This window comes from Corapipo altera, unplaced genomic scaffold, assembly GCF_003945725.1.
Source record: "Corapipo altera isolate COAL_440 unplaced genomic scaffold, ASM394572v1 71, whole genome shotgun sequence".
NCBI classification, from domain to species: Eukaryota; Metazoa; Chordata; class Aves; order Passeriformes; family Pipridae; genus Corapipo; species Corapipo altera.
In genome coordinates this window covers 2,058,246-2,083,083 of record NW_020884916.1, presented here as the reverse complement: position 1 = coordinate 2,083,083, position 24,838 = coordinate 2,058,246, and the positions used below count along the sequence as shown (strand labels likewise).

Genomic DNA, 24,838 nt, shown 5'->3' with positions numbered 1-24,838 from the left:
TGCTTGTCCCTCAAAGATGGGGTGGGAAGTGCCTGGGTTTGGCTTAGTGCAGTGAATCCTTTGCATCCCTCCTGTCAGCTGGGGCCTGGGCAGAGCAGGGGGTGCAGGGGCAGCTGAGTTGTGGGGTGAGCACCAGCCATGCCTGGGGCTGCCATCACTGCCAGATCTGCCAGATCAATAGCACTGATTCCCCCTCCTTTACTCCTCAAACCTGTAACTCCCAGCCCTAATGGTGGTGGTGGTGGTGGGGCTATCAGGGGTCTCTCCCCAGCAATGCTGCCCCCAGGTCCTGTTGTGTGGGTCCTGACATCTCCCCTCCCCAGGAATGAGCAGTGGTTGCACGGGCATCCTGCTGCCACGCTGTGAGCAGGACCCAGAGTCTGCTGCAAGGAGAGACCTTCTAATTCCCATGTTTGAGGTGGGCTGAGGGGCAGGGGAGAGATGTTCTCCTGGGGAAGGATGTGCATCCACCTTTCTCCCAGAAGAAGGGTGTCCCCTGCAGCAGGATGTCCTTGGGCAAGGCCAGGTTTTAATTGCTGCAGCATCACCAGACACCCGAGTCATGGTCCCCCTCAGTGCCTCCGCTCCCACTCTGCCTCCTGCAGCTACTGGGGACAGTCCCTGAGCCACCAGCAGCAGTGAATCTCCCCCAAGGACTCCCCACACACCCTGGCTTTCTCTCCAGAGAGGAGAGTTTGGCTGATCTGAGCTCCTAGGGGAGCTGTCTGTGCCTGCTGGTCTGTCTGTCCTGCCGCATCCCCTCCTGCCGGTGTCTGCACTGCTGTGCTGCACTGTGCCTGTTTGGCTGCCTCCTTGCCCCTCTTCATTCTTGGTTGTGTGTCTCCCTGACTGCCACCTGACACTGCAAAAGCTGCCTGCCCCCCTCTCCATTTGCCTGTCATTATTAGGATTTTTACTCCCCACCCTTTTCTTTGGCCGCCATCCGGAGGCCTCTGCATTAGGTGTGACTTAGGTACTGCTTTTCCCTGGCTTACAGAGAGCAGCCAGGCTGCAATCTGCAGCAAAAGGATTGTCCAGAGAGAGAACCTCTGCAAGAAGCCTCCTGAAAATGCCTGAGCAGGACACTGGCTGCCAGCACTGCCCAGAAACTGCACACTCACGCCTGCCTGCACAGCACCACAGCCAGGGACTGAGAGGCTGCCGAAATCTCTTGCAGTGGGACTTGGGCAAAAAAAAAAATCCAGAAAGCCAGTCCTTGCAGCTTGAATTCCCTAGTTGCCTGTGGGATAGCTGGGGGTGAGGGTGGGGGTGTGGAGGAGATGTGAGGCTTGATGTAAAGAGGACTGGGGTGTGTGTGTGTGGTTGCATGTGCTGCCCCACATCACAGCTGTGTTTGGATACAGACCTTGTGCTTGCAGTTTTTCCACTCTGACAACACTGCAACGTGCCTCTTGTGTCTGTCTCCTTGCCTTGCATCCATCTGCTCCCAGTCTTGTTATCTTTCTGTGTCAGTTTGCCAAACCTTTAATCACATCCATAGGCAGCCCCACCAGTCTGGGCCATCCTGGGCCACCAGTGTGATGTGTCCCTGTGCTGCCACAGTGACTCACAGCACCTTTGACACCCAGCTGCCACAACAGACAGGGTTAGGCCTTTTCCCTCCCCATGGCAGCACACTGGAACCCTGCTGCACACTCCCAGGGCATCACAGGCCTCCCTGGCCAGCTTGGGGGTCCGTCCCCATCTGGGCCAACCCAGGTGCAGCCAGAGCCAAGCTTTTGTAGAATTAGCAAACCCCCCCAGCACAGCCACCTTGCAAAACCTCAGCACTCGAGTGTCACCTGGGATCAGGTTCTGCTGGAGCAGAATATGACTTTTGATATCCACTTTCACAGCGTCAGCTCTCCATGCAGAGCCCAGCTGGGGGTGTGGGAGGAGGTGAGGACAGGGCAGCCCATCCTCTGTGTCTTCCTGGGATGCCTTGGGACCCAAACTCCCAGGCAGAGCAGCTCCCTCTCTTGTCATTTCCACCCTTCCCCGAGAGCAGGGAAGAGGTCTCTTCCCAGGCTGTTTTCTGGATCCAAAGGCATTTTGCCTGTGCAGAAGCAGCTCTGTTTATCTCCTTCCCAACCATGTGCTGACAGGAGCCTGTGGGGAGCAAACCCTTCCTGTGCCTTCACTGCCACCAGCCCCAGACCTCAAAGTGATCGTTTGTGGCCAGTGGTACCACAGACAGAACTTGTAGATGTGACATTTGGGGATATGGCTTAGTGGTGGCCTTGGCAGTGCTGGGTTAACAGTTGAATTCGATGCTCTTAAAGGTTTTTCCCAGCCTGACTAACTCTGTGATTCAGCTGTGTGTCCTGCTGTTCCCACCACCATTTTGGAGGAGACCTGTGTCACACAGGTCTTTGGTGACTTGGTGCAGACTGGTTTTGCTGGGGACCCGAGCTCAACTCACTTGGTGAGGGGGGATGGCATTGCCCCCCTCCTCAGCAAAGCCCACGCCAAGCTCTTCTTCCCCCTTCCCAACCTTTCCCAGCAAAACACCTCCCACGCTGCCGGGAAGGATGAGGGTTGGCAGCCCTTCTCCAAAACGATGTTCCCATGGCAATGGGGATGTGTCGCCCTTTCTGGGAAAGATAAAGGGGAGGGGGGGGGGAGCGAACGGGACCCTCCGCATCACTGCGCGCCCCTGGGGCGGGGCGGGGGGTGTCTGAGTCCCGCAGAGGCAGGGCCCCCCCCCGCACCGCCCCCCGCCGCAGGGCCGGGGGCCGAGCCTCAGTGACGCCTCCCGGTCCCCATTCGCTGGGTCCGCCCGCCCAGCCCTGCCCAGACTGCGGGAGCGGCGCGCCCACAGCCCCGCCGGGCAGCCCCGGACAGCGCCGGCAGCCCCGCAGGCAGCGGGCAGCACCGGACAGCGCCCGCAGGTAGGCACCGCACCGGCCCGCACCGCGCCGGGAGCCGCTGCGGGGATGCGCTGCTGGGATGCGCTGCTGGGATGCGCTGCTGGGATGCGCTGCTGGGATGCGCTGCTGGCATCAGCTCCCGGGAGCGGGACGCACCGCGGGGAGGGTCGCGCGTGGCACCTCGCCCCTCGCCCGGGGGATGCTCGGGGGTGGACGGGGGGACGCGCTCAGGTTTTCGCAGCGGTGCCGGTGCCCCCCCCGCCCCGACAGCCCGGCTCGGGACTGCGGCATTCCCGGTGGGCGCGCCCCCGCGCACGCCCGCAACAGCAGCCGCGTTCCCGCTCCGCGATGCTGCGGGGGGGGTTTGAGGGGGAAGCTCGACCCCCTTCGTCCCCCCGAGCCCTCCTGCCCCTCGCCAGGGTCGCCTGGCTCGCTGGTGCCCCTCGGGGTCCCCGTGTACCCCCCCGGCGCGGTTCCTGCGGGTCGTGGTTTCCCTCATCCTATCAGTCTGGCTCTGCAGCCCCCTCCCATCCCCATTCCCATCCCCATTCCCATCCCCATTCCCATCCCCGCGGCTCGTTTTTCACCCTTAGCCTGCCACTGTGGTGGGCACAGGGGTAGGTGAGTGGGTACCACTGTGGTGTGACCCCTGAGTGGTTGGAGGTTGTGCTGGGAAGCTTTGCCCCCTGCAAGAGCTGGAGTCCCTCCAATGCTGCTGTGCTCCTGAGCCCTGTCCCTACACCAAACCCTTGGGATCATGCAGGAGTGAGGGTTACCTGGATAGCTCTGCTGTCAGGAGGACAGGGAGGGTCCAGGGGCTCCTGAACCCAGAGCCTGGAAGATGTCAGTGCTTTGGGGCATAGATGGGAGGAAGATCCCTCTCTGGGAGCTTATTTGCACTGATTTTCTGGAGGAAAGACTGCCTGTGACCTAGATAGTGTCCCAGGACATTCAGAGAGGAATGGGAAATGACAAAGCAGGGGACAGGGGAGCACTTTCTAGATACTCAGAGGACACTCAAGTTGTCCCTTCCATCATGCCTTTGCCCTGATTTTCGATCTCTTGTTTGTCAAGACCAAGTAGAATGGAATTTTGCTTCCTGGCCAAGGTTTTGAGGTTGTGGATAAAGAGATTTTTGAGAGCTTCAGAGTGAGCAAATGGGTTTGGTATTTCCTCCTTGAATGTTATATGAAAGACCCAAAAATTGCTAAATAAAAAAGATCCAGCTGGCTGCGGTGAAGGTGATTCCTGGCTCTTCCCTCGATGCTCAGCCAAGCTCAGAGGGAGCAAACTGAGGGTCTGCTGCCCCCTCTGCCAGCCTGGGGTACCAGGAGAGTGGCGATTCACCTCCCCCTCTTGGAGCTGGCCCCACATGCCCAGCCCAGAGGAGTGACTGCGGGGAGCTCGGGAGTGTCCTTCAGCCTCCCCCGCCCTCTCCCCTCCCTCCATTCCGCAGATCTGCGGCTGGATTCCCCACGCGGCTGCTTGGCCGGGCTGCAAACCTCTAATTGATTCCTCGTGGCTGGATTGGGCTGATTGGAACCAGCAGCCCCGGCGTTTTGATGGCACATCCACGAGCCCCTTACCCACACGCACACACCCTGGAGAGAGACGGGCACCCCCGGGCAGGGACCCCGGGGTTGGTGCTGCCACACAAAACCCTCCCTGCCCATGGCTGGGCAGGCTCAGTGCAGCTCCTGGAGCTCGGTGCCATCCTTCAGCGGTCTTGGCTCCCTGTCCAGCTGCTGTGTCCCTCCTTCTCGCTGCTCTTGGCCCCTTTCCCTCCACTGCATCGCAGTGACTCATCCTTGCTGAGCTCACCCGCTGGAGCCACGGTGGGGGGGGGGGGGGCCTGGCAGGGCGGGCGCCTGCTGGTGCCTGGAGAGGGTCCTTCACCTGGAAACCCCCTCCCTGCAAGCCACAGACCTCTGGACAAGGTGTGCAGGCCCCCATCAGTTCCCCTGTTCGAACCTTGGCTGGGCATGGGGCAGAAGGGGGGAAGGCAGCATAGACAGGCCTTGCTGCAGGTCTGTGCCACACACATTTGGTGTCTGCTGGGGTGATCCAGACAGGGAAAAGAGAGAGTGGATGGGACATCATTGCCTGAGGATGTGGAAAGGTGATGCTGGGCAGACACACAGTGCCAGCTCACTGCAGTGCCAGCCAGTCTCTGTGCAGTGAACCAGACGTCATGATGAGGAGGGAGCAGGCTGTGGAGCATCGCTGGTGCAAGAAAGGCACATTCCTGCACCAGAGAGTGCCCATATCTGTGTACCAGGGCCATGGCCTGACTAACTGCCTCTCTCTCCCCCTGCCCAGGCTCCCCTCTCAGAGACAGCCCCCGGGGGGCACCTCAGAGACAACAAGATGAACCCCACCGTCGGCATCGCTGTCATCCTGACAGGTACAGCTGGCAGAGCACACCTCTCCCTGCTCCCCCCGCCCAGAGCAGCCAGGCCAGGGCCTGGAGGCTGCACGGGCACCCCCAGAGCTCACTGTTCCCTGTCCAGCTCCCCCCTGCCTCTCTCCCAGTCCTCCAGGCCGCCCACTGTCAGATGATCAAGGACCTGAGTGCCTGCCTGCTGGGGCAGAACCTGCGCGTGGACTGTCGCTACGAGAACAAAACCAGCAACCCCCTGACCTACGAGTTCAGCATCACCAAGGACAACAGGAAGCACGTCATCCACAGCACCATCGGCGTCTCGGAGAACATCTACCGGAGCCGGGCCAACGTCACCAAGCACAAGAACCTGGTGTGCCTCCACCTGCAGAGCTTCACCACCAGCGACGAGGGCGTCTACATGTGCGAGCTGAGGGCCACCAACGACTACACCGGCAACCAGATACGGAACATCACCGTCATCAAAGGTGAGGGGGGCAGTGGTACCTGCCCGTCATTCTGCCTCTCCTTCCCACCCTCTCCTTGGCTTGGCAGGGCCAGCAGAGAAAATACAACACCCAAACCCTCCCCGACCCCCGTAAAGGTTTCCCAGCCCTTCCTACTGCACCCCCAGAGATGGGCTCACTCTGCCCCATCTCAGACAGCTTATCCTGCCTCTCTTGGGTCCCACCTCAGGTACATCACCCAGGTGTCCTTTCATAGAGAGGACAGTGGGGATTTTCCACATCTATGTCCCACAGGAGCAGCCCTCCAGCTGCAGAGCCCTTCATTTCACCTGGTGCCCACCCCCTTGTCACCTCAGCCAGGCACAGGCAGGGTTATGCCTCCCAGGGGCCCCAAAATCCTTGCTGCAACGTGATGGGAGGGAAACAGGCAAGGGGCTTGAATTTCTGTGACAGAGAAAAGGCGAGAAGCTGTGCCCCAGCACCATCATAACACCCCGCTCCCGAAGGATTTCACTGCTGCTCTTCTCTCCATCCCTGTTCCTTCCCCCCACAGACAAACTGGAGAAATGCGCCGGCTTCAGCCTCTTGATCCAGAACACCTCGTGGCTCCTGCTGCTCCTCCTCTCCCTGCCTCTCCTGCAAGCCGTGGACTTCGTGTCCCTGTGAGAGGAGAAGCCCCAGGCGCGCACACACCCGCCCAGGCACGCGCACACCCACACACACCGAGCCCCCCCAGCCAACCCGCCTCCCCCGCCAGGCCGCAGCCCCCCGGGAAAAAAAAGAGAAGCCGACCCGTCTGGAAGCCGTGAAAGCTCTCTGTGTTATCTCTATATAGCCGTATATCTAACGCTCCCCACCGCCATCCCACGCGCACAGTGCCCCGCTCCGGAGCATGGCGGGCTCTGCTAAGGCAGCGTTGTTGCTTCTCCCACCGTGCCCTCCCCGCTCCGCAGGCTGGCTGGTTTTGCTCGTGCTGGGAGCGCTGGAGCCTCAGCCTCGCTTGTCCCGTCCCTTTAACTTTTGGGGTTTGCCCGTTCTCCACTGGATTGGCAGGTAAGAGAGGGAGGGGTGGGTGGTGCGAGAGCGTGCGGAGGGTCCCCGTGGTTGGTGCTGTGCCCGCAGCCCCCCGAGGTGACGGGGCTGTCGGTGTCCCCACCTGCCCTGCCTGCCAGCCAGGTGACTGATTCCTCATCCTGCTCCTCGCCCTGAGTCACCCCGAAATGCCACGACTGGGAGTGGGCACGAGGCGAATCCTGTCTCAGAGCCAGCAGGGAGGAGCAGAGAGGGGCAGCCGTGGGATGCTGGGCCTGGCCAGGCTGGGAGGAGAAAAGGGAGCAGGTCTAGGAGACACCTGTGAAAGTCCCCCCTGCCTCCTCAGGGTTCCTCTGGGGCCCTGGGAGCAGGTTCACTGCAAATGTGCTCTGGCAACAAGTTTTTCCTAATCTGTTTCTTGCAGCTGAGCTGGAAGCGAGGCCTCCTCCAGACACCATCTGGTACCTTTGGGCTGCCCGAGCCAGAGCCACCACTTGCTCTCCCCGGGGACCAGCCCTTAGCTGTGACGAGAGAGTTGCTGCCAGCACCCGCTCGCAGTGGAGGCAAGCAGAGCCTCTCTGAGCTAGACACAGACCTGCCCTCGCCCCCACTGCCCTCCCCAGGGCTCCCAGAGCTGCATCCAGGCTGCTGGGGAGGGGGTTCCCCTTTGGGAGTGTGACCCTAGGGTCTCTGCAGGGACTCAGTGTCTTCCCGAGGGAACAACTTGGGGTCCCAATCCTTCCCCATGGGTAGGGTCAGCAGTCTTCCAGTCCCATGTGCCCCCTCCCTCCTCCCTTCCAGCGTTTCCCTGTCTCCATTTAAGAGCAGAAGAAGGACCTAAGTGCAGCCCAGCTCTTGCCCACCACCTCAGTGAGGCCGGGATGATCCCAGGGGTTGGGAGAGGGATTCCCAGCACGGCCCACATCCACCAGCCCAGGGCTGCCCCGATGCCCACGGGACCCCGAGGAGCCTCCCAGGGGAGAGCACAGGGAGGGGAAGGCTCAGGCAGGAGCACCCACACCCACGGGGGTGAACCCCAGCACTGCTGAGCCGCTTGTGCAGCCTGGGCTGTGCCACCGCGGAGTGGAGCAATTCTCAGCAGCCGCTGCCCCACTCCCTGCTCCTCTCCAGCTGCCTCCTGCCCCCGTGCCCCTTCCCAACCCGTCCCTGCCTGCTTGCTTGCTGTCTAGTGCTGCTGAGGCCGTGTATAGCTGAGGGCTGGCTGTGCCCAGCTCCCTGGGCGTGCTGGTGAGCGCCGGGGCGGGCGCAGGGCCCAGCGGCAGAGCGCGGACGCGTCTCGAGTCTCTTCATTTTTTTGGTGAACATTTGTAGTTGTTTCCACAGCTTTGTCGTCAGAGAAATTGATTCTGTTAAAGGGATGGTGATAAAAACAAAACAAAAAAAAAAAAAAAAAAAAAAGAAGAAGAAAAGGAAAAAAAAAAAAGAACCCTTACGAAAAGCAACAACGAAAAGAAAACGAGTATCATGCAGGAGTGTTCCTCTCTGTCTGCACAATAAAACCCTTCCTTAGGTTGTGTGTTGGAGCCACGGGCACCTGTGTGTGAGGTGGGGGGATGAGGGGCTGTGGTGGGGCTGGGCTTCAGCCTGTACCAAGGGCAGGGACAGCCTGTGCCCTCAGCACCCTGGATGAGGGGTACAGCCCCCAGCATGCCTCCCCCAGGCTTCCAGCACCCCAATCCCTGTGGGAAAGAAGTAGGCAGGGGGGTAAGACTCACCCCCCCTGAGGAGGGTGACTCCCTCCTGCCCATCTGGAGCACAGACCCCTGTGCCCAGCCCCCATTCCCATACCTGTCCCTATCCCCCCAGCTCCATCCCAGGGGTCCCCCCCTCCGCCCATTGTGCCAGCAGGGAGGCAAAGTAGGGGACCCCAGGTCTGTTCCTGACCTATCCATCCTCTGGAGTGGGAATTGCCAGGCTGGGAGCACGCATGGGAGCAGGGCTTGGTGTGCACATGTCCCAAAAATCCTGTGCCTGTCACACTGGTGTCCTGCCTGTGCCCCTGTGCCCACACACTGCCTGTGGGGCTGCCGAGGGATCCCGTGTCCTCTGGAGCAGCCAGAGCAGTCACTGCTCCTTGCCCAGGGTCACGATGCCACCCTGGCACCGTGGGACACGCTCACCCTCCGTTTGGGAGCAGCCACCACCCCCTAACACCATTGGTGACCCGGCGCAGCCTCCCAGAGTGACGCCCGGACGCGTCCCTCGAGTGTCCCTCCCTGTTTGAGGGCTGGAGCCGGGCGGGAGATGCCACCGTAATTAGGTCCCTCCTCATTAGCCGCGGCAGGTGCTCGCTGAGTCACGGCCGTGCAGGTGCCGCCGTTCCCTGGGCGGGTCGGGCGTTGCCGGGCGGGTGTCCCTGTGTCCCCCTGGATCCGTCAGGAATGGCCATGCCACTCCGGCTGCCCCGTGCCCACCTTTGCGGCAACCTTAGGGGGCTCTTCCCCCTCTGGCTTGCCCCAAGAGGGGCAAAACCCAGACCAACCCATCCCCTCACCCTCGTGCTCTGCTCCAGACCTTACTGGCAGCCATGGACACCCCTTTCTCCTGCCTCCGCACCAAGCTGTGTCCCACCCCGCTCCCTCTCTTAACCCTTCATCTATCCTTTCCTTCTCGGACCTCCATCTCCCTCCCCAAATCCCTCCCTTCCCCACACTTACCCTGGGTCATCCTCCTTCATTCCCACGGCCCCCGCTGACCCCGCAGCCTCTCCCCTCTCGGCACCCCCTTGCTGTGAGCCACCAGCCCACCTCGGGTTCACGTCCCCTTTAAGCCTCCCCAGGCTGGAATGCGAGAGGAGCATTTCAGCGCCCTGTGAGGTCAGATAAAGACACTATATTTATCTGGCCGGTAACCTGAGCCCTGAATTTCTGCGGTGGCATTTTTTTTACGTGTGGCCCCACAGCCCTCGGGCTCGGCCCCCTCCAGCCACGGCGCTCGCTCCCAGGGTAGAGGGGCTGAGCTGGGGGTGCCCTGTCCCCTCCAAAGAGCTCTGCTGCTGCCCATCTCCGCGTCTCCCATCTCTGGGACCAGGGGAAGATCCCAAAGGAGGCAGGATCAGCCCCGTGGGCATCACCTCATGCCTGGATGTTCGTCCCCCTGACCAGCCATCGGCCACCACCCCCACACACAGGTGAGTGGAGGAGGTGGAGGGGGCACAACCCTGGGGAGGGGGACTCAGAGACAGACAAAACTGCCCCCCCTCTTTCTCCATCTGCATAAAACCGCGGGGGAGAGGTTTCTCTCCAGGTTCAGGGTTCACACACAAAAAACTTGGCAGCTCCCCGGCAGCGCCCTCATCCCCCTGGCGTGGGCAGAGCCTCCTGCCCGGGGGTCCCTTCTTTTTTTCTTGCACCCACAGACCTCAAAGCAATAATACATCATGCCCTGGGTCTTACGTCAGGGTTCCCTGTGGGTTTGGGGTTTTGCTGCCCGGGGGGTGGCCCGGGAGGGGTGAGCAGCAGGTTGTGCAGCCAGGTGGGAATGTGTCAGCAACACTGAGTGAGTCCGGGGCGGTGACTCCCAGCCAGCACATGTGGTGTGAGTTTGGAGGGTTCTCAGGCCCAGGGTTGGTAGGGGAAGGGCCCTGGCCAGGTTGACCTCAGCTGCCTGAGCCACCTTGGGCAGTGCCCATCGTTCTGGGAGGTGGGAGTGGTGGGGGGGCACAGGGGGAGAGCACTGGGGTCCCCATCTGTTGACAGGGTGACTCCAGCTCCTTGTAGGGAGCAAACGTTTTGTGGCACATTCTCCCCAGGGCTTCTCGGGGCCACTTTCCCTAGAGGGAGATGGAATCCCACAGGGATCCCTTGCCTTGTGCCCCTCGGGGAATGTGCAGGAGGCTGTCCCACCCCTCTGGCACTCTCAGCTGGACACGGAGCCCCTCCACTCCAAACCTGTACGCTGGAGCACACAAAGTGCCTCACACAGGGTCCCCACTCTGCCTCTGCTGGGAGCTCCCACGTAACCTCCAGGCTGGGACATTGTGTCTCAGGGGACAGGGGACACAGCTCCAAGCCTGCGTAAGTGAGAAGCAGCTGAGCTGTGACACCTTGGATGGAGCCAGCGCTGTGTAAGCTGAGCTGAGCCCGCTCTGGGGCTCTGTGGCCACCGAGGGGGACAGCAGCCACCGGGCACAGGCAGGACAGAGGGGACAGCTGCTACTGGGCACAGGCAGAGAGAAGGGTCAGCTGCCACTGGGTATGGGCAGGAGGAGAGAGAGGGCAGCTGCCACCAGGCATGGGCACGGCAGCAGCTGGGGACAGAGCAGGGTCTCTGATCCTCTGCCTCCAGGGTGAAGGGTTTGCCTCCCCTCTTTGAGCTGATCTTCCCACTGGGAAGGCTGGCGGAGCTGGAGGCCAGGGCAGGACTCCCCAGCACTCCAAGCAGTCCCAGGGTGTCCTGCTGCCATGTCCTGGCCCTGGCTCCTGCCTGGCCACGTGAGTGCAGACCGGACATTCCTGTGCCTCAGCTTCGCCTGACACCTCGGGAGGATGATGAGGGAGCAGGAGGGCTGACTCAGCCGTGCCAGCCCCAGGGCTTTGCCAGGCAGCAGGAAAGCTCAGCACTATGACAGATAGGGAGGGGCCAGGAGCCCAGGAAACACTGGGAGGACCCGAGGTTTTCTCGCACCCCAGTCAGCTCCTGTGGCTCCTGGCACACTCCGCTCTCCCGCTGCCCTGGGATACACTTGGATGTGACGTGGGGACTCGGCAGCACAGGCAGTCCTAGCAGATGTGACGTTCCTCCATGGTAAGACCTCTCTTCCCAAGATATGGGGTAGCTGCCGTGTCTGGAGCTGGCTCGTGCTCCTGGGCCCCTCATCCCTCCATCAGCTCCCCCACATTCCCAGGCACCTGCTGCCCTGTGGAAACCTGTCCTGCTGCCAGAGAGCACCTGCTGCCCTCCTGGAGGCTCTCCTGATGCTGCCAGTGTCAGTGTTGGCACGGCACAGTGGGAGATCACAAGCAACACTGGCACTGGGTGATGGCACAGGGTGCTGTCAGAGAGCACGGGCACTGCTGGCAGTGGGTGATGGCATGGTGCTGTCCCAGCACTCAGATCGTCTCTGCTGGCGAGGGGGACAAGGATCAGGGATAGCCCAGACAGGGTTCTGTGCCAGGCTGCTCCGTGCCCCAGCAGGGCAGGCAGCCAGGCACGAGCACACAGAGCCGAGGGGCTCTGCCACGCTCATTCTGGCACTTGCAGAGAGTGCCAGTCCCTTGGCTGGGGTCCCACATCCCTCCAAACAAGATTCCCTCATTGTCTATGTCAAATCCTGACTGGTAGAACCTCTCCTGGGCCTTCACTCCTGGTGAGGGCAACGGCAACCTGGCTGGGGAGAGCCGGGTGTTTCGTGGAGTCCCTGCCTGGGAGCAGGTTATTCACCCTCCAGCCTCTGTTCCCAAACAGGTCTGTGTGCTCCACCTTGCTCCTGCTTGTAAATATTTCCCTCTCCACTGTGGGATGTGGTTGTTCCCTGGGCAATAACAACAGCACCTGGGATGCTGGAAAGCCCGGGGCTGTCTGCCAGGAACCCATGGGTGCTTCTCACCACCCTCTCCTAAAAGCAATTCCAGGGTGTTTCCACATTGGGGTCAGACCCTGGGGCTGTGAACAGGAGGCTGGGCTCCCCCAGGATCAGGCAGGGAGTGACGAGCTGGGATCCAGCGCCCATCCCCAACTCTGGATGCACCCTGTGTGCTGCCGGGACCGTGCGAGGGACGGGCCAGGCACAGGCTCTGTCACCTCCCAGCTTGGAGCTGGGCCAGAGCCCGCCCCGGCTGGGCTGGGAAAAGCCTGTGAATCAGGGTCATCTCCTGGGTGACTGGAGACTCTGGGAGCCACATGAGCCACTGTCCTGCCCGGGAAGGGACACCAGGCACAGGGGGAGCTGAGCGCCGGCACCACCAGGACAGAGGAGCTCGGCTGGGGTCCTGCCTGCCCCAGTGCCACCCACAGCCCCAGGACAGGTAGGGAACCAGCCTTGGCATGGGTGCTGAGGGAAAACTTTCCTCCAGCTCCACACAGCCCATGTTTGCGGGCGCTGGAGGCTGCTGGCTGCCACACTGCCCTGTCCCTGCTCCAGACCGCCTCTGGGTGCCTCTGTCCCTGTCCCCTGTGTGCTCCTCTCCTGTCCTGTGCGGGTGCCACGGGGCAGAAGACCCCTGCTGTCTGTGGGGACCGAGTGCTGTTGCCCACCCTTACAGCCTCACTTTGCCTGGAGGGTGGGGGCACAGACATCACCTCAACAGGAAGACTCGTCTTGAATTACTGATGGGAGGCTCCCAGGGCACAGCCGTGGCAGGGAGATGGGCAGGCTGCTCGGGTCCTGACCTTGCCTCAGTTTCCCTTTCAGTTTGTTGGCAGCAAACTGAAATGCCAGCCCCCTGCCAGCCCCCTGCCAAGCCCCAGCACCCACTCTGAATAACTCAGGGAAGGTTCTGGGCTGGCTGGATCAGTCCATCCCACCTACCTGTCTCGGGCAGAGCTGGGCCTAAGCAACGTGACTGTGACCAGGTGACCACCTCCCATCTAGAGGAGGCACTGGGGACACCTCTCCAGCCATGGGACAGCGTGTCAGGGATGCCAGGGCTGGGGCAGGCATGACTGCTGCAGTCCCTTGGCTTGGGTGTCTGTGGGTCCTGGAATGCTGGGTGCCCTGGCTGTGCCCTGGGGCTCCCTTCTGCAGTGTGAGGTGCCTGAAGGCACATGGGTGGTAATGCCAGCTGAGTCCTGCTGCCCCAGGCTCTTCAGGAACACTGACAGGTGGCAGGAACCATGGCCACACTTCACCCCACAGCACCCCTCACCCCCTGGATTCCCTGTCCCAGGGTGTTCCAGGACAGCGGGCTGCTGGGTGGGTGTGGTGGTGGGTGCCCCACTGTGCTGACCACGGCCTTTGAAAGCTGACCCCTGGGCTCTTCTCTTGCAGTCGATGCCTCCAGGAGAGCCCCCTGAGCCCCAGCCTGCAGCATGTCCCAGCTCTCCTCCACCCTGAAGCGCTACGTGGACTCCTCCCGCTACACCGAGACCACCTACAGCAAAGTGCCCAGCGGGTACAGCTCCTACAGCTCCTATGGATCCACCCTGTCCTACGCAGACAGCGACAAAATCGGCTTCAAAGCCAGCTACCTGGGCTCCCCCCGCTACCACCACGCGGGGCTGTCCCCGACCAGCGGCTATGACAGGCTGCCCCTGTACCCCGACCCCAGCATCCGCCTGAGCCCCTCCTACATCCGCGCCCAGCCCCGGCCGCCCGGCGGGGGGCTGAGCGGGGGGGGCTGCTACTCCTTCACAGGGACCCCCACCAGCCCCACGGGCTACCTGCCCGCCGCAGCGCCCCTGAGCCGCCACAAATCCATCAGCCACTCGGACCTGGCGCGGGAGTTCTCGGGGCTGCACACCTCGGACAGCGCCTACGCGCCCACCCGCGCCCGGCAGGAGCCCGGCGCCCTGCAGGGGCTCTACGAGGCTGCCACCCACTCTGACTACGTCCGTGGGTACCTGGAGAGCTACGGGAGGAAAAGCAACCACGGCAGCCTCTCTGCCGGCCACCTCGGCCCCTCTCAGGCCAGCCTGGGCTCGGCCTTGCCACCCTCGGGCACCCGCTGTGCCAGCCAGCCCTGCGAGAGGAGCGACGACCCCTGCGACGTGCCCGCCCAGGACCCCACGGTACGTGGTGCTGGCTGGGGGCGGGGGGCTCAGCTGTGGTGTGGTGTGGGCACACGGTCCATGGTTGTGCTCATCCAGGGAGCCTGAGCACTGGTGCTCTCCCTGGGAATGTCCATGTGCTGTGTTGTCCCGGGCCTCAGTTTCTGTTCCTGTCCCTCCGAGATGCCCTTGCTGGCGCAGCAGTGCCGGGCTGGAGCTGCTGAGGCAGCCCGTGTGCCGCCAGGAGGGTGTCCTCTGAGGGCTGTGCTCACCAGACACTCTGCTGGGAACAAACCTCACCCAGTGGCTGAGGGTACCCACGTCCTGGCAGGACTGTGCCCGCTGCACCTTTCTGTGTGTGTGTGTGACCCCGGGTGATGGCCCCGGCCCGAAGAGGGGCTTCCTGCTGCCTCATCCCGGCTCAGGAAGGTGACATGACCAGGCTGGGCACTCGCCCTGCTGGGATGGCTGGTTTGGCTGGTGCTGGCTCTGCCACAGTGAGTCGGTGCCCAGTCAGGTTGCTCACTGGTGCCCAGTGATGCCAGTCCCCTGGCATGATCCATTGCTGACATCTCGGGGCCCTGTGCCCCAGCCCCTGTGGCAGCAGCAGTTTCCCTGTGGCAGTGCTGCTCTGGGCAGGGTCACCCAGGGTGACAGGCACTCTGTGTCCCAGGTACCCCCCGGTGCTGCAGCAGCCCCAGGGCCCCTGCCCGGGCCGGGAGCAGGAGTCACACACAGCCCAGCTCGGGTGCGCAGGGGAGCAGCCTGGTAATTTTCCACTCAGGTTTCCTTCCAAGATCTGGTCAGGCTGTGCCTGCTGTGTCTCCCACTTTGTTTCCATTCCCCCCTGGTGGAGGCTGGTCTGCCCCAGCCCAGCGTCTGACCTGCCCTTTGCTTCCCTGCATCTCTGTCCCACTGACATCTGCCAAACTGTGAGGAAAAGTGCTGGAGGATTCTTTTCTGCTTCCCTGGGAGCAGGACAGGAACCTCTTTCCCTCTGCAGCCAGTGTTCTCACATCCCTTACCATGCCCTTTCCCCTGTGCCCCTTCCACCACAGAACCAGCTGCACCTGCAGTGCCAGCAGCACCCTGCCCTGGTGTGGGACCCCCTATGCCCACCTCCCTGATCCCTGGGGCAAGGGAGCAGGTTGGGGAGCTGGGAGAGTGGAGCATCACTGCTGTGGAAGGGAATTCCTGCCTCCCCCTCCCACACCAGGCCCTGGAAGGGGGGGACCAAGGGAGGATCCAGTGGCTGCTGCCAGGCATGTGCACTCTGGAAAGCCCTGACTGCCACTGCTAAGGAAGGGTCTACACCCCAGTGCCCACACACTGCTGTGATGTGGGTGCCAGCCTGCTGCCATGGGATGTCCATGGGGCATAGCCCCAAACCACAGCCCTCTGGTCTGCACGTGAACACAGCCAGGGCTGGCTGACGGGTGGCTCTGGGACAGCACCACACCAGGGCAGGCTGGGTCAGCCACACTGGCTTAGGTTTCCTTGGTGCTTTGATGGGCACACCTGCTATTTTCCACTGCCATGCCTTTTTTCCCCTCTCCCTTTCCCAAGCAAATGTCCCGATCGTAAAACAGACTTGGGTGCCTGCGGCCGTGCCAGGAGCCGGAAACAGGCGCATGTTGCAGCCCCGGTGCTGCCATTGGTTCTGCCCCATTACCCAGCCCTGAGGGCAGTGCCAGCAGCACCCACTCCCGACAGAGCCAGGGCACAGCAGGGCTGGCTCGGTGCCTCCTCCCATCCCTTATTCCCCAGCCACCTCCTGCCCCTACAAGCCACCCTGCGGAGGGCTTTGCAGCCAGCAGGTGAGGGTGCCAGTGTTTGTCCCTGCCCACACCATCACTTTATGCCTCAGTTTACCATCCCACAGGGTAAAGGTGCAGCTGCAGTGAGTGGCTGTGCTCTGCTGTGCTGGTTCCCGGGAAGGGCAGGCTGGTGAGGGGCAGGGCTGGAGCGGTGCCGCCCCATTAACCACCCCGGGTGTACACAGGGTCAGGAGGCCAGAGCCACCCGCAAACCCGCCGGCAGCTCTCCGCAGTCCCATCCTGAGCAGCTGACGTCCCTGGCCCGCAGCCAGTCCCGGCCCTGCCTGCCGTGGCGGTGCCAACCAAGCCTTGTGGCAACCTCTGCCCGCGGCAGAAGGTCACCGCTGCAGAGGGGACAGCTGAGGGCACCGACCTGGCTCTGGGTGATGCCACCCCACCAGGTCTCCCCTCCTCTCTCCTGCCCCAGCCTTGCCCTTAGAGCCTGTGTGCTGCTCTCTGGCTTGCAGGGGAATTTGGTCCTTGGCCCAGGGCGCCTGATGACACCGGGGCACGAGGTTCAACAAGGGATGTGGCTGAACGTCACCCTCTCACCACAGAACCGGCTCTGCCGGCACGGTGCAGCCCCAAGGGGAGTGCTGAGCCAGCACCCCATGGGGCAGGCTGTGCTCCGGGGCTGATCCTGCCCCTGGGATACCCACCCGGGCAGGGTGGCAGGAGTTCTGGATCTCGGGGAGCTGTGCCACAGCCCCGGGGCCCAGGCTGTGACCCGTGGGAGCGCTGCAGGGCAATCCCACAGGGCAGAGAGGGCAGCGGGTGTGTGCACACACCATGTCCTCACATGTGAACGCCGTGTCCCCACATGTGTACGGTGTACACAGCACGGGGTGTGTACATAAACACACGTGTGTGAGCACGCGCGGGCCCCGGGATTACGACAGGCGTCCTGTTGTGGTGCCGAAAGCCCTGGCCCTGCAGATGAATAACGCTGCAAGATGCCTCCTCAGATATTTTTTGCCGGTGCCAAAAATAGTCTCCCTTCCTCCCTCCCCCCTCCTCCTTCCCCAGTCAGCCCCTCCGCCGGCTCTGCCGCGGACAGGGGAGGCTCCATCTGCAGCCATCAGGATTCGGCAGCCCCTGCCTCTGGATGGGGGTGTTCTGGGGGCTGGCAGGGGAGGAGAGCAGGCGCTGCTGGGTACCCTCTCGGTGTCAGAGCAGCCCAGCCGCGCTCCCTGCCTCGGTCGCCCATGGAAATTTCCCTGAGCGGGCGGTAGGACACCTGGGCACGCTCAGCAGGCGCAAAAGCTCCGCCGCTCGTCCTGCTGCGGTCAGAGGGGTGAAGCAGAGGGAGGCGCAGGACTAGGACGCAGGACACCCGGGCTCCCTGCCAGCCTCCGCATCTGCCCTTGCTGCAGGAGAAGAGCTGGAGCACTGCCCGTGCCGTGCCTCAGTTTACCGAGGGAAGACGCCAGGTGGGGTCTTTGCTCCACGTAGGACTGGGGGGGACCTTTTTTCCCCCGCGCAGGGCACTAAAACACCCCTGAGCTCAGCGCCGCTGCATCCCCTGAGGAGGAGGGTTCCCCCAAAATGTGTAACCTGGCACTGGCCCCGCAGGGAAGGCACATGCCCGGGAGCCCCACGGCCCTCTCTGACAGCCCCTCTCTGTGTGCGGGCACCCCGTGTACCCACATGCTGTGGGGCCGTCCCTGGGTTACCCAGACAGTGTTGGCGAGTGACTCCCGCGACTGGGTAGCCCCGCTCTCCGCCCGGTGCCTGCCCAGAACACGGCGTGCCCGGGGCCGGACAGCCGGTGCCATCAGCCCCGGGAACGCGGAGCCGGGAGCACGGGGGAGCACTGGGGGGGTGGGCGGGCGCTCCTCCGGCTGCCGCCTTACCCAAATGCCCCACTGCCCCTCACGGTGCCGATGCCGGGGTACGGGAGAGTTGAGAGAGGTGCGGAGGGGGTATGGCATGCCCCCGGAGCCCCCTGGAGCCGTGTCCCCCCGCGGTACAGCCGCCCCTCGCGGGCCCCCCCTGTGTCTCCCGGCGCGCTGTACCACGCGGTGCGCGGGGGCTGGCCCGTCACCGAGCCCGTCACCGAGCCCGTCACCGAGCCCCGGCTGCCGCCTCCCCACCCATTTGATGTCAGAGCCGCTCAGGTGCCCGTCAGCCCCGCAGCCGGCACCGGCCCCGGCCCCGCATGCCCAAGCACGGGGGGCTCCGCGCCTGAGCCCGCGCCCCCGGCTCCAGCCGGCCCCGGGCGAGGGGTGCCCACCCGGCACCCCCCGGCACCCCGCTGCCCTCGGCGGGTCCCCGCCGCCCTGCCGTGCCCGCCGGGGCCACCATGAGGGACTCCTACACCGTGACACTGCCCGAGGAGCCCCCCGCGCTCCCCGACCTTCACAAGGACCTGCGGCCCCGCGCCTCCATGCCAGGGTCGCTGCTGGTCTCCACCTTCGTCGGGCTCGTCCTCAATAAAACCAAGGTATGAGATGCCCGTAGCCCCCCGGTGTGGGGGTAGAGAAGGGGGCCCCCCCTGCCCTCGCTGGGGAGTGTGGGGTACCCTGTGGCGGCCCCCGTGCCCCAGGATGGGGTGCCCGGGGGTGGGTGCTGGCCGCGGGGACGGCGCGTCCCGGCGTCCCGCAGGATGGCAGGGAGCAGGTGAACGCACGTGTCAGGACACCTGGGTTCCTCTCCCGAGCCCTGCCCTTGTGGTGACCTTGGCCAGGTCCCTCTGTCCCAGCCTGCCCACCACAAGGAAGGGGTCTGCTGGCCGCACGGGCCCTTTGGCAGTGTCACCGGACTGAACGCTGTCCCCAGGGCTACGGCGGCGGGGCGGATCTTCCCTGCAGGGATGGCAGAGCAAGGGGCAGGGAGGGCAGGGGCTGGGCACTTATGTAAGCCTGGCTGCTCCGGCTCTCCTGCTGCCCCGACGGGCACGGGGTGTGTGGACCTGGATGGGGCAGGACGGTCCGGGTCGTGTCCCTTGTCCCCATCCCCTGTCCCTTGTCCCCGTCCTGCAGTGCAGCCTCGGGGACTCCCCAGCCGCGCCGCGTGAGCCAGCTCTCCTTCACCGCCTCTGAGCATGCCGTGTCCTAGATAAAACCCTGTACGGGAGAGGGGGATTAGCTGGAGTTGAGTCACCCAGGGGAGGGAAATCCGGGGGGGGAAATAACACCTCGGTGCCCACAGGCTTGCGCCACGGTAGGGGAGTACCTGACACCCCCCCACACCCCGCAGCCCCAGCCCTCCCCTGGGGTCGTTCCAGGCTCTGGGAGGAATCAGGACCAGGCTCAGGTCCTGGCTGGGGGGGAATGCCAGATCTGTGGGGAGGTTTGCACCCACATTGGTGGGACAGCCCGGTCCCTCCTGGCACACAGGAAGGAGCTGCCTGGCCAGGGTGGCTGGACGAGCAGTGTCCTGGTGGGGATGGCTGGGGAACACTGGGGCAGCTCTCAGGGGTTGCTGCTCACCCCTGGCACCGTGACATTCCCTGTGATAGCTGTGGGGACACGAGCAGCAGTCCCTCCCAGGGTCAGACCCTTCAAGTGATGGAGACTGTTGGGGCACAGACCCACCTCTCCTGTGCCTGCTCGGCCCTGTCTGTTCATGGGCCAAATCTAGGCCAGCTCCCGCAGCCGTGGTGTGGCACTGACCCATCAGACACTGCTGGCACCCCCTGCCCAACCAAGCCTGCCCTCAGCCTGGGGGTCCCTGGGGAGAAGCTGGGGGGGTTGCCTGGCACTTTTGGACAGCCACTCCCTGGCACTGAGGTCTGTGTTCAGCCACATCTGGGCACCACGGGGCACTGGCGTGGCACACAGGGTGCGTGGTCAGTCCAGCAGGGCCACGTGTGCCCACACAGGGCGGCTTGGTCGCCGCTGGTGCCGGTGCCCGCTGCGGTGGGTGATGCCTGTGCCGTCGCTAAGGAGCACGTGTAACTGGATCTGGGTTATTTTGGGCTGCTGTCAGGGCTGGGTGCTCAGCACCTCCCACACACACACCAGCTGCTGCTATTTCGGAGCTGCTGGGCCCCCTCCCCTCCTCTTCCACTCCCCTCCTCTCCTCCTCCCCCTCCTCAAGCCTGAAGTAGGCAGCTGGGGGGTTTGCCTGAGGATCCTTAAATCCTGGTCATCTGGGGCAGCACTGTCAGCAGTCTGACCCTGCTGGACCCCACTCCTGCTCTGGGAACATTTGTCCCATCACTACCCTGAGCAGGACCCCTGGGCTCCCACCACTCCTCCTCACCAGCACCCTGCCCCACATGCTGGGAGAGGGCTGGTGGCCCCTCCAGACCCCTCTGTGGTCTCAGTGTGTCCAGCAAAGAGTGGCAATGCCTCCCAGCCCCAGAGCCCAGCTGCCTATGCCCATGTTTTCTTGGCCCAGCTCAGGGAACACCTGGGGACCTGGGAGAGCCCCCATGGCACAGGTACAGCACAGCCAGGGCAGTGAGAGGCTGGGAGGGCACCACTGGGCACACAGCCCTGTTCTGCTGCAGGGTTGGGCTTGCACTTTCTCAGGTGGACTTTATCCTGCAAAATAACTGTGCCAAAGTCTGGGCTGCGCTCGTGCAGGGCGTCCTGGAGGGGACAAGGTGGGCAGTGACAGGACACTGTGCTCCTCCTGCAACGTGGGGCAGGCATGGGGCACTGCCATCCCCAAGTGTCCTAGGGCCCAGGGGGGGCAGTGGAGGCAGCCGAGGGGGCTGAACTGGCCCACGGCCCAGGGCATGGGGCAGCAGTGTCGCCAGGCAGGGAGAACTTTGAGCCCTGTGCATTGCCCTGGGCCAGCAGCAGCCGCCTGGCAGGCAGGACGGGGCAGGCCAGCCATGGCTTCTCCCCAGGTCCTTGGCCCAGAGAGCAGCTGCTGTGCTGGCCCTGCCCATGATGTCACAGCGGGATGGGGCCTCTGCTGGCACTGGAGGGTCTGCTCCATGGGGGTGTCTGTGGCGCCATGTCTGTGGCATGGCCAGTGCAGCACCATCTCAGCCTTCTTCCTTCTCTCTGCAGAGCTCCAAGGCGGTGCAGGGGCTGACTGGGCTGCGGAACCTTGGCAATACGGTGAGTGTGTGCCCAGGCACCACGGCCCCAGCTCACCCCGTGCACATCTGTGGGACAGGGGGGAGCCCTGGCCCTCTTCCTCGCCCCCCAGCACCCACTCTGTCACCCTGGCAGCTCCCTGCAGGAAGAGCTTCCCCTGCTCTGCACTGCTCTGTCCCCATCCATCCTCTGCCCACCCACCCCAGGTGTCCCCCTGCCACCGCCTCCCTCCCTCTGCTTCCCGTTGCCATGGTTTTCTCTTCTGCCTCCCCCAGTGCTTCATGAACTCCATCCTGCAGTGCCTGAGCAACACCAAGGAGCTGCGGGATTACTGCCTGCAGAACCAGTACCTGCGGGACCTCAACAACAACAGCCGCATGCGCACGGCGCTCATGTCAGGTGAGTGTCCACTGCCGGCCCCTGGGGACTGCGGGGGCTCCCCTGCAGCACAGCCCTGCAGCACAGCCCTGCAGCACATCCTCACCCCCCCGGGATGCCCCAAATCCTGGGGAAACCCACCCCGAGGTCGGTGCTTCTCCCCAGCCTTGCTGGGGCGGGCGCTGTGCTTTGGGTGCTCAGCCAGGGGGAGGATGGGGTCCAGGGACCCCCAGGTGGGGTGCTGAGCTCTGCCCCGGGGGGGCACAGTGATGCCACGCCACCTCAGCTTGCTGACGTGCCTCTCTGCCCGCAGAGTTCGCAAAGCTGATCCAGCTGCTCTGGACCTCGTCCCCCAACGAAAGCGTGAGCCCCTCCGAGTTCAAGACGCAGATCCAGAGATACGCCCCCCGCTTCGTCGGCTACAAGTAAGGGGGGGTGGGTGCAGCGGTGGTGGGGGGAGCCGAGCCCCCCCTGCTGCCGCTCACCGGCAGTGCCTCATGCCTTGCAGCCAGCAGGATGCACAGGAATTCCTGCGGTTCCTCCTGGATGGGTTGCACAGCGAGGTGAACCGTGTGCTGGTGCGGCCCCGGGCCAGCACGGACACCCTGGACCACCTCCCGTAAGTGCTGCCTGGGGTGGAGGAACTGGGTAAGAGGAGCTCACTGCCTGCAAGCCCAGCAGCCTAGGGACAGTGACCACAGGGGTCTCTCTGGGCTGGGTGGCAGGGCCGGCATCCTCCAGGCCACGCTCACTCCCCGTGTGTCTCCCCACCCCTTGCAGTGACGACGAGAAGAGCCGGCAGATGTGGAGGAGGTACCAGGAGAGGGAGGACAGCCGCATCAGCGGTGAGCAGGGCCTGGGGGAGAGGAGGGCAGGGCAGGGCTGGGAGTTGAGCTGGGAACCGAGAGTCTCACCCTGCTCTGTCCCACCCCACCAGACCTCTTCGTTGGGCAGCTGAAGAGTTCGCTGACCTGCAGCGAGTGTGGCTACTGCTCCACCGCCTTCGACCCCTTCTGGGACCTGTCCCTGCCCATCCCCAAGGTGAGGCACCCCCAGTGATGACCCCTGGCCCCCTGCCCCTCACTCCCTGTCCCTGACCCTCCCTGTGCTCCCACAGAAAGGCTACGGGGAGGTGACGCTCATGGACTGTCTCCGGCTCTTCACCAAAGAGGACGTGCTGGATGGGGACGAGAAACCGGTACGGGGCAGGGGGGCTTTCCTGGGGGCAGGATGGGCACCTTTCCCCCTCCATACCTGTCTTACCAGCACTGTGGGCGCAGGGGGGACTGGCCTCTGCCCTCACCCTCCTGCTTGTGCTGTTTGCCCCCCACAGACGTGTTGTCGCTGCAAAGCCAGGACGAGGTGCACGAAGAAATTCAGCATCCAGAAGTTCCCCAAGATCCTGGTGCTTCGTATCCTCTGGGCAGAGGGATGGGGGTGTAGGGAGTGCTGGGGGGGGGGGTGGCAGGTGGTTTCTCACGGGCCCCCCTTTGTCCCTTGGCTCCTTGACGTGATGCCCCCCAGACCTGAAGCGCTTCTCCGAGTCCAGGATACGAAGCAGCAAACTCACCACCTTCGTCAACTTCCAGCTGAAGGACCTGGACCTCCGGGAATTCGCCTCGCAGAGCTGCAGTGAGTCCCAGTCCCTGCCTGGCTCCAGCACTGCCCTGAGCTTCTGGTGACTCCCGTGTTCCTCGTGCTCCCCCGGGTGTCACAGCTGTGTGGGGGGGAAGGGGTTTGAGGGGTGGGAGCCACAGAATCCAGGGGATCCAGCCCCGTGCTGGCATGCTGGGGGGCAGCGGGGCTGAGCAGCACCTTTGTCCCCCACAGATCACGCCGTTTACAACCTCTACGCCGTCTCCAACCACTCGGGCACCACCATGGGGGGACACTACACAGCCTACTGCAAGAGCCCCGTGTCCAGCGAGTGGCACACCTTCAACGACTCCCGGTGAGGCTGCTGTGGGATGGGGCAGGGCCAGCAGGGACCCCCCTGCTCGGGGAATCTTGGTGCCCCCATCCCCATTTCTCACAGCTCTCCTGCCCTCTCCGCAGCGTCACCCCGATGTCGTCCAGCCACGTCCGCAGCAGCGACGCCTACCTGCTCTTCTACGAGCTGGCCAGCCCGTCCTCCCGCATGTAGCCAGCCCTGCTGCCTCCCTGGGGACCCCTGTGCCACCCCTCAGAGCCAGGTCCCGGCCGTGTGGCCCCCCAGCTGCAAGAGGGAGGTGAAGAGGAGAGACCCCCGAGGTGGCTGCAGAGGGAGCAGCCAGGAGCAGAGCCCGGGCAAGGACAGCCCAGCTGAGAACTGAGGAGGGGCAGCTCATGGCAGGACAAGGCTCAGGCAGCCCAGGCGCCTTCTGGTTGCTGGCATTTGGTTTTTAACTTGGGGGTTTAGTTTCTTTTTTTTTCCTTTTTTTCTTTTCTTTTTTTTTTTCCTTTTTTTTTTTTTTTTTGGTGTGTAATAAAAATCCAGAGCAAGGGACTCTACGGGAATGGGGCCGCCTGTCCCATTGACTCAGCCAGGACCTCTGCTCCCCTGGGGCAGCAGCACCCAGAGCTGGGGACCCAGGAGAGCCTCACTCATCCCTCCTGGCCTCTTGGCACTCCTGTATCTGCTTGGCTACCCCAGAGGATTGGTGAACTGCTCCCGACCTCCTCCTGGCACTTTCAAACCTCCTGGCAAAGGACTCCAGCACTCCAGTTGCCTCCGTCCCGTCTCAGGCAGCAGCTCCCCAGCAGCTGCCCCACACAAACACTCCTCACAGCAGCCTGAGCTCAGGCCCAGACTCACGGACAGGAGGGAGGAGAACATTTTGTGGAATTTATATGTATTTATAGTGGACTTTGCTTCACCTGGAGCACCCACCCCGCCGCTTCCCACCTCTCCAGGGACTGGTGTCGGGGGATGCCTCGGGTAGGTTTTTACCTGCCTCCTCATACGACGGTGCCTTAAACCATTTAGGGGAGCGGGGGGCCACTGGGGTTGCACAGGAGCATCCTTCCTGTGGAGGAGAGGGAGGGGAGGACAGTGGCTTTCCGGGACCATCTGCAATTGGGGCTTTTTCCTCCCCGTGATCAGGAGCCCCCCCTGGGTGCCCGGGGACCCGCCCTGCTGCTCCATCCTCCAGCTAAAGCAAATGCCAGTGGCCTTTTTAGCCTTTTCTCTAATTTATTCGCCTCCTCCCCGTCCTGCCTTTGCCTGAGGTGCAGTGGGAGGAGGGACGGG

General features: G+C 63.4%; 2 protein-coding genes and 1 long non-coding RNA gene across 5 annotated transcripts; 2 read left to right on the top strand and 1 right to left on the bottom strand.

The window, feature by feature from the left end:
• The first annotated feature begins 2,783 nt into the window (after positions 1-2,783).
• THY1 (Thy-1 cell surface antigen) lies at positions 2,784-8,181 on the top strand. 2 transcript variants are annotated; one of them, XR_003529694.1, is made up of 5 exons: positions 2,784-2,891; positions 5,190-5,274; positions 5,403-5,738; positions 6,271-6,770; positions 7,174-8,181. XR_003529694.1 is itself a non-coding variant. In XM_027655488.1 (4 exons), exons 2-4 carry the CDS (start codon positions 5,238-5,240, stop codon positions 6,381-6,383), a joined length of 486 nt encoding a protein of 161 aa, XP_027511289.1. In that variant the 5' UTR covers positions 2,784-2,891; positions 5,190-5,237; the 3' UTR covers positions 6,384-8,181. The 2 variants fall into 2 exon arrangements, 1 of the variants encoding a protein (XP_027511289.1); XM_027655488.1 differs by having other exon boundaries at positions 6,271-8,181.
• Positions 8,060-9,480, bottom strand: LOC113952924. The gene is made up of 2 exons (XR_003529695.1): positions 9,428-9,480; positions 8,060-8,116 (listed from the first exon to the last, which is right to left on the bottom strand). It is a non-coding gene; the product is annotated as an uncharacterized LOC113952924 (long non-coding RNA).
• A 260-nt stretch (positions 9,481-9,740) lies between these two features.
• USP2 (ubiquitin specific peptidase 2) lies at positions 9,741-23,871 on the top strand. Of its 2 annotated transcripts, XM_027655486.1 has the most exons (13): positions 9,741-9,900; positions 13,699-14,438; positions 21,202-21,252; positions 21,507-21,630; positions 21,923-22,034; positions 22,118-22,228; positions 22,390-22,454; positions 22,547-22,650; positions 22,727-22,807; positions 22,943-23,021; positions 23,134-23,241; positions 23,440-23,560; positions 23,665-23,871. In XM_027655486.1, exons 2-13 carry the CDS (start codon positions 13,740-13,742, stop codon positions 23,750-23,752), a joined length of 1,743 nt encoding a protein of 580 aa, XP_027511287.1. In that variant the 5' UTR covers positions 9,741-9,900; positions 13,699-13,739; the 3' UTR covers positions 23,753-23,871. The 2 variants fall into 2 exon arrangements, with proteins under 2 accessions (XP_027511287.1, XP_027511288.1); XM_027655487.1 differs by lacking the exons at positions 9,741-9,900; positions 13,699-14,438 and adding an exon at positions 18,497-18,677 and having other exon boundaries at positions 23,665-23,864.
• Positions 23,872-24,838: the final 967 nt, after the last annotated feature.

What these genes read in the sequence shown, in the direction of transcription:
- THY1 (XM_027655488.1), top strand. Translation starts at nt 5,238, where the DNA reads ATGAACCCCACCGTCGGCATCGCTGTCATCCTGACAG. An exon ending in CATCGCTGTCATCCTGACAG is followed by an intron (nt 5,275 to 5,402) that starts GTACAGCTGGCA and finishes CCTCTCTCCCAG; the next exon opens with TCCTCCAGGCCGCCCACTGT. An exon ending in GAACATCACCGTCATCAAAG is followed by an intron (nt 5,739 to 6,270) that starts GTGAGGGGGGCA and finishes TTCCCCCCACAG; the next exon opens with ACAAACTGGAGAAATGCGCC.
- USP2 (XM_027655486.1), top strand. Translation starts at nt 13,740, where the DNA reads ATGTCCCAGCTCTCCTCCACCCTGAAGCGCTACGTGGACTCCTCCCGC. An exon ending in GGAGGACAGCCGCATCAGCG is followed by an intron (nt 22,455 to 22,546) that starts GTGAGCAGGGCC and finishes CCACCCCACCAG; the next exon opens with ACCTCTTCGTTGGGCAGCTG. An exon ending in TGTCCCTGCCCATCCCCAAG is followed by an intron (nt 22,651 to 22,726) that starts GTGAGGCACCCC and finishes GTGCTCCCACAG; the next exon opens with AAAGGCTACGGGGAGGTGAC.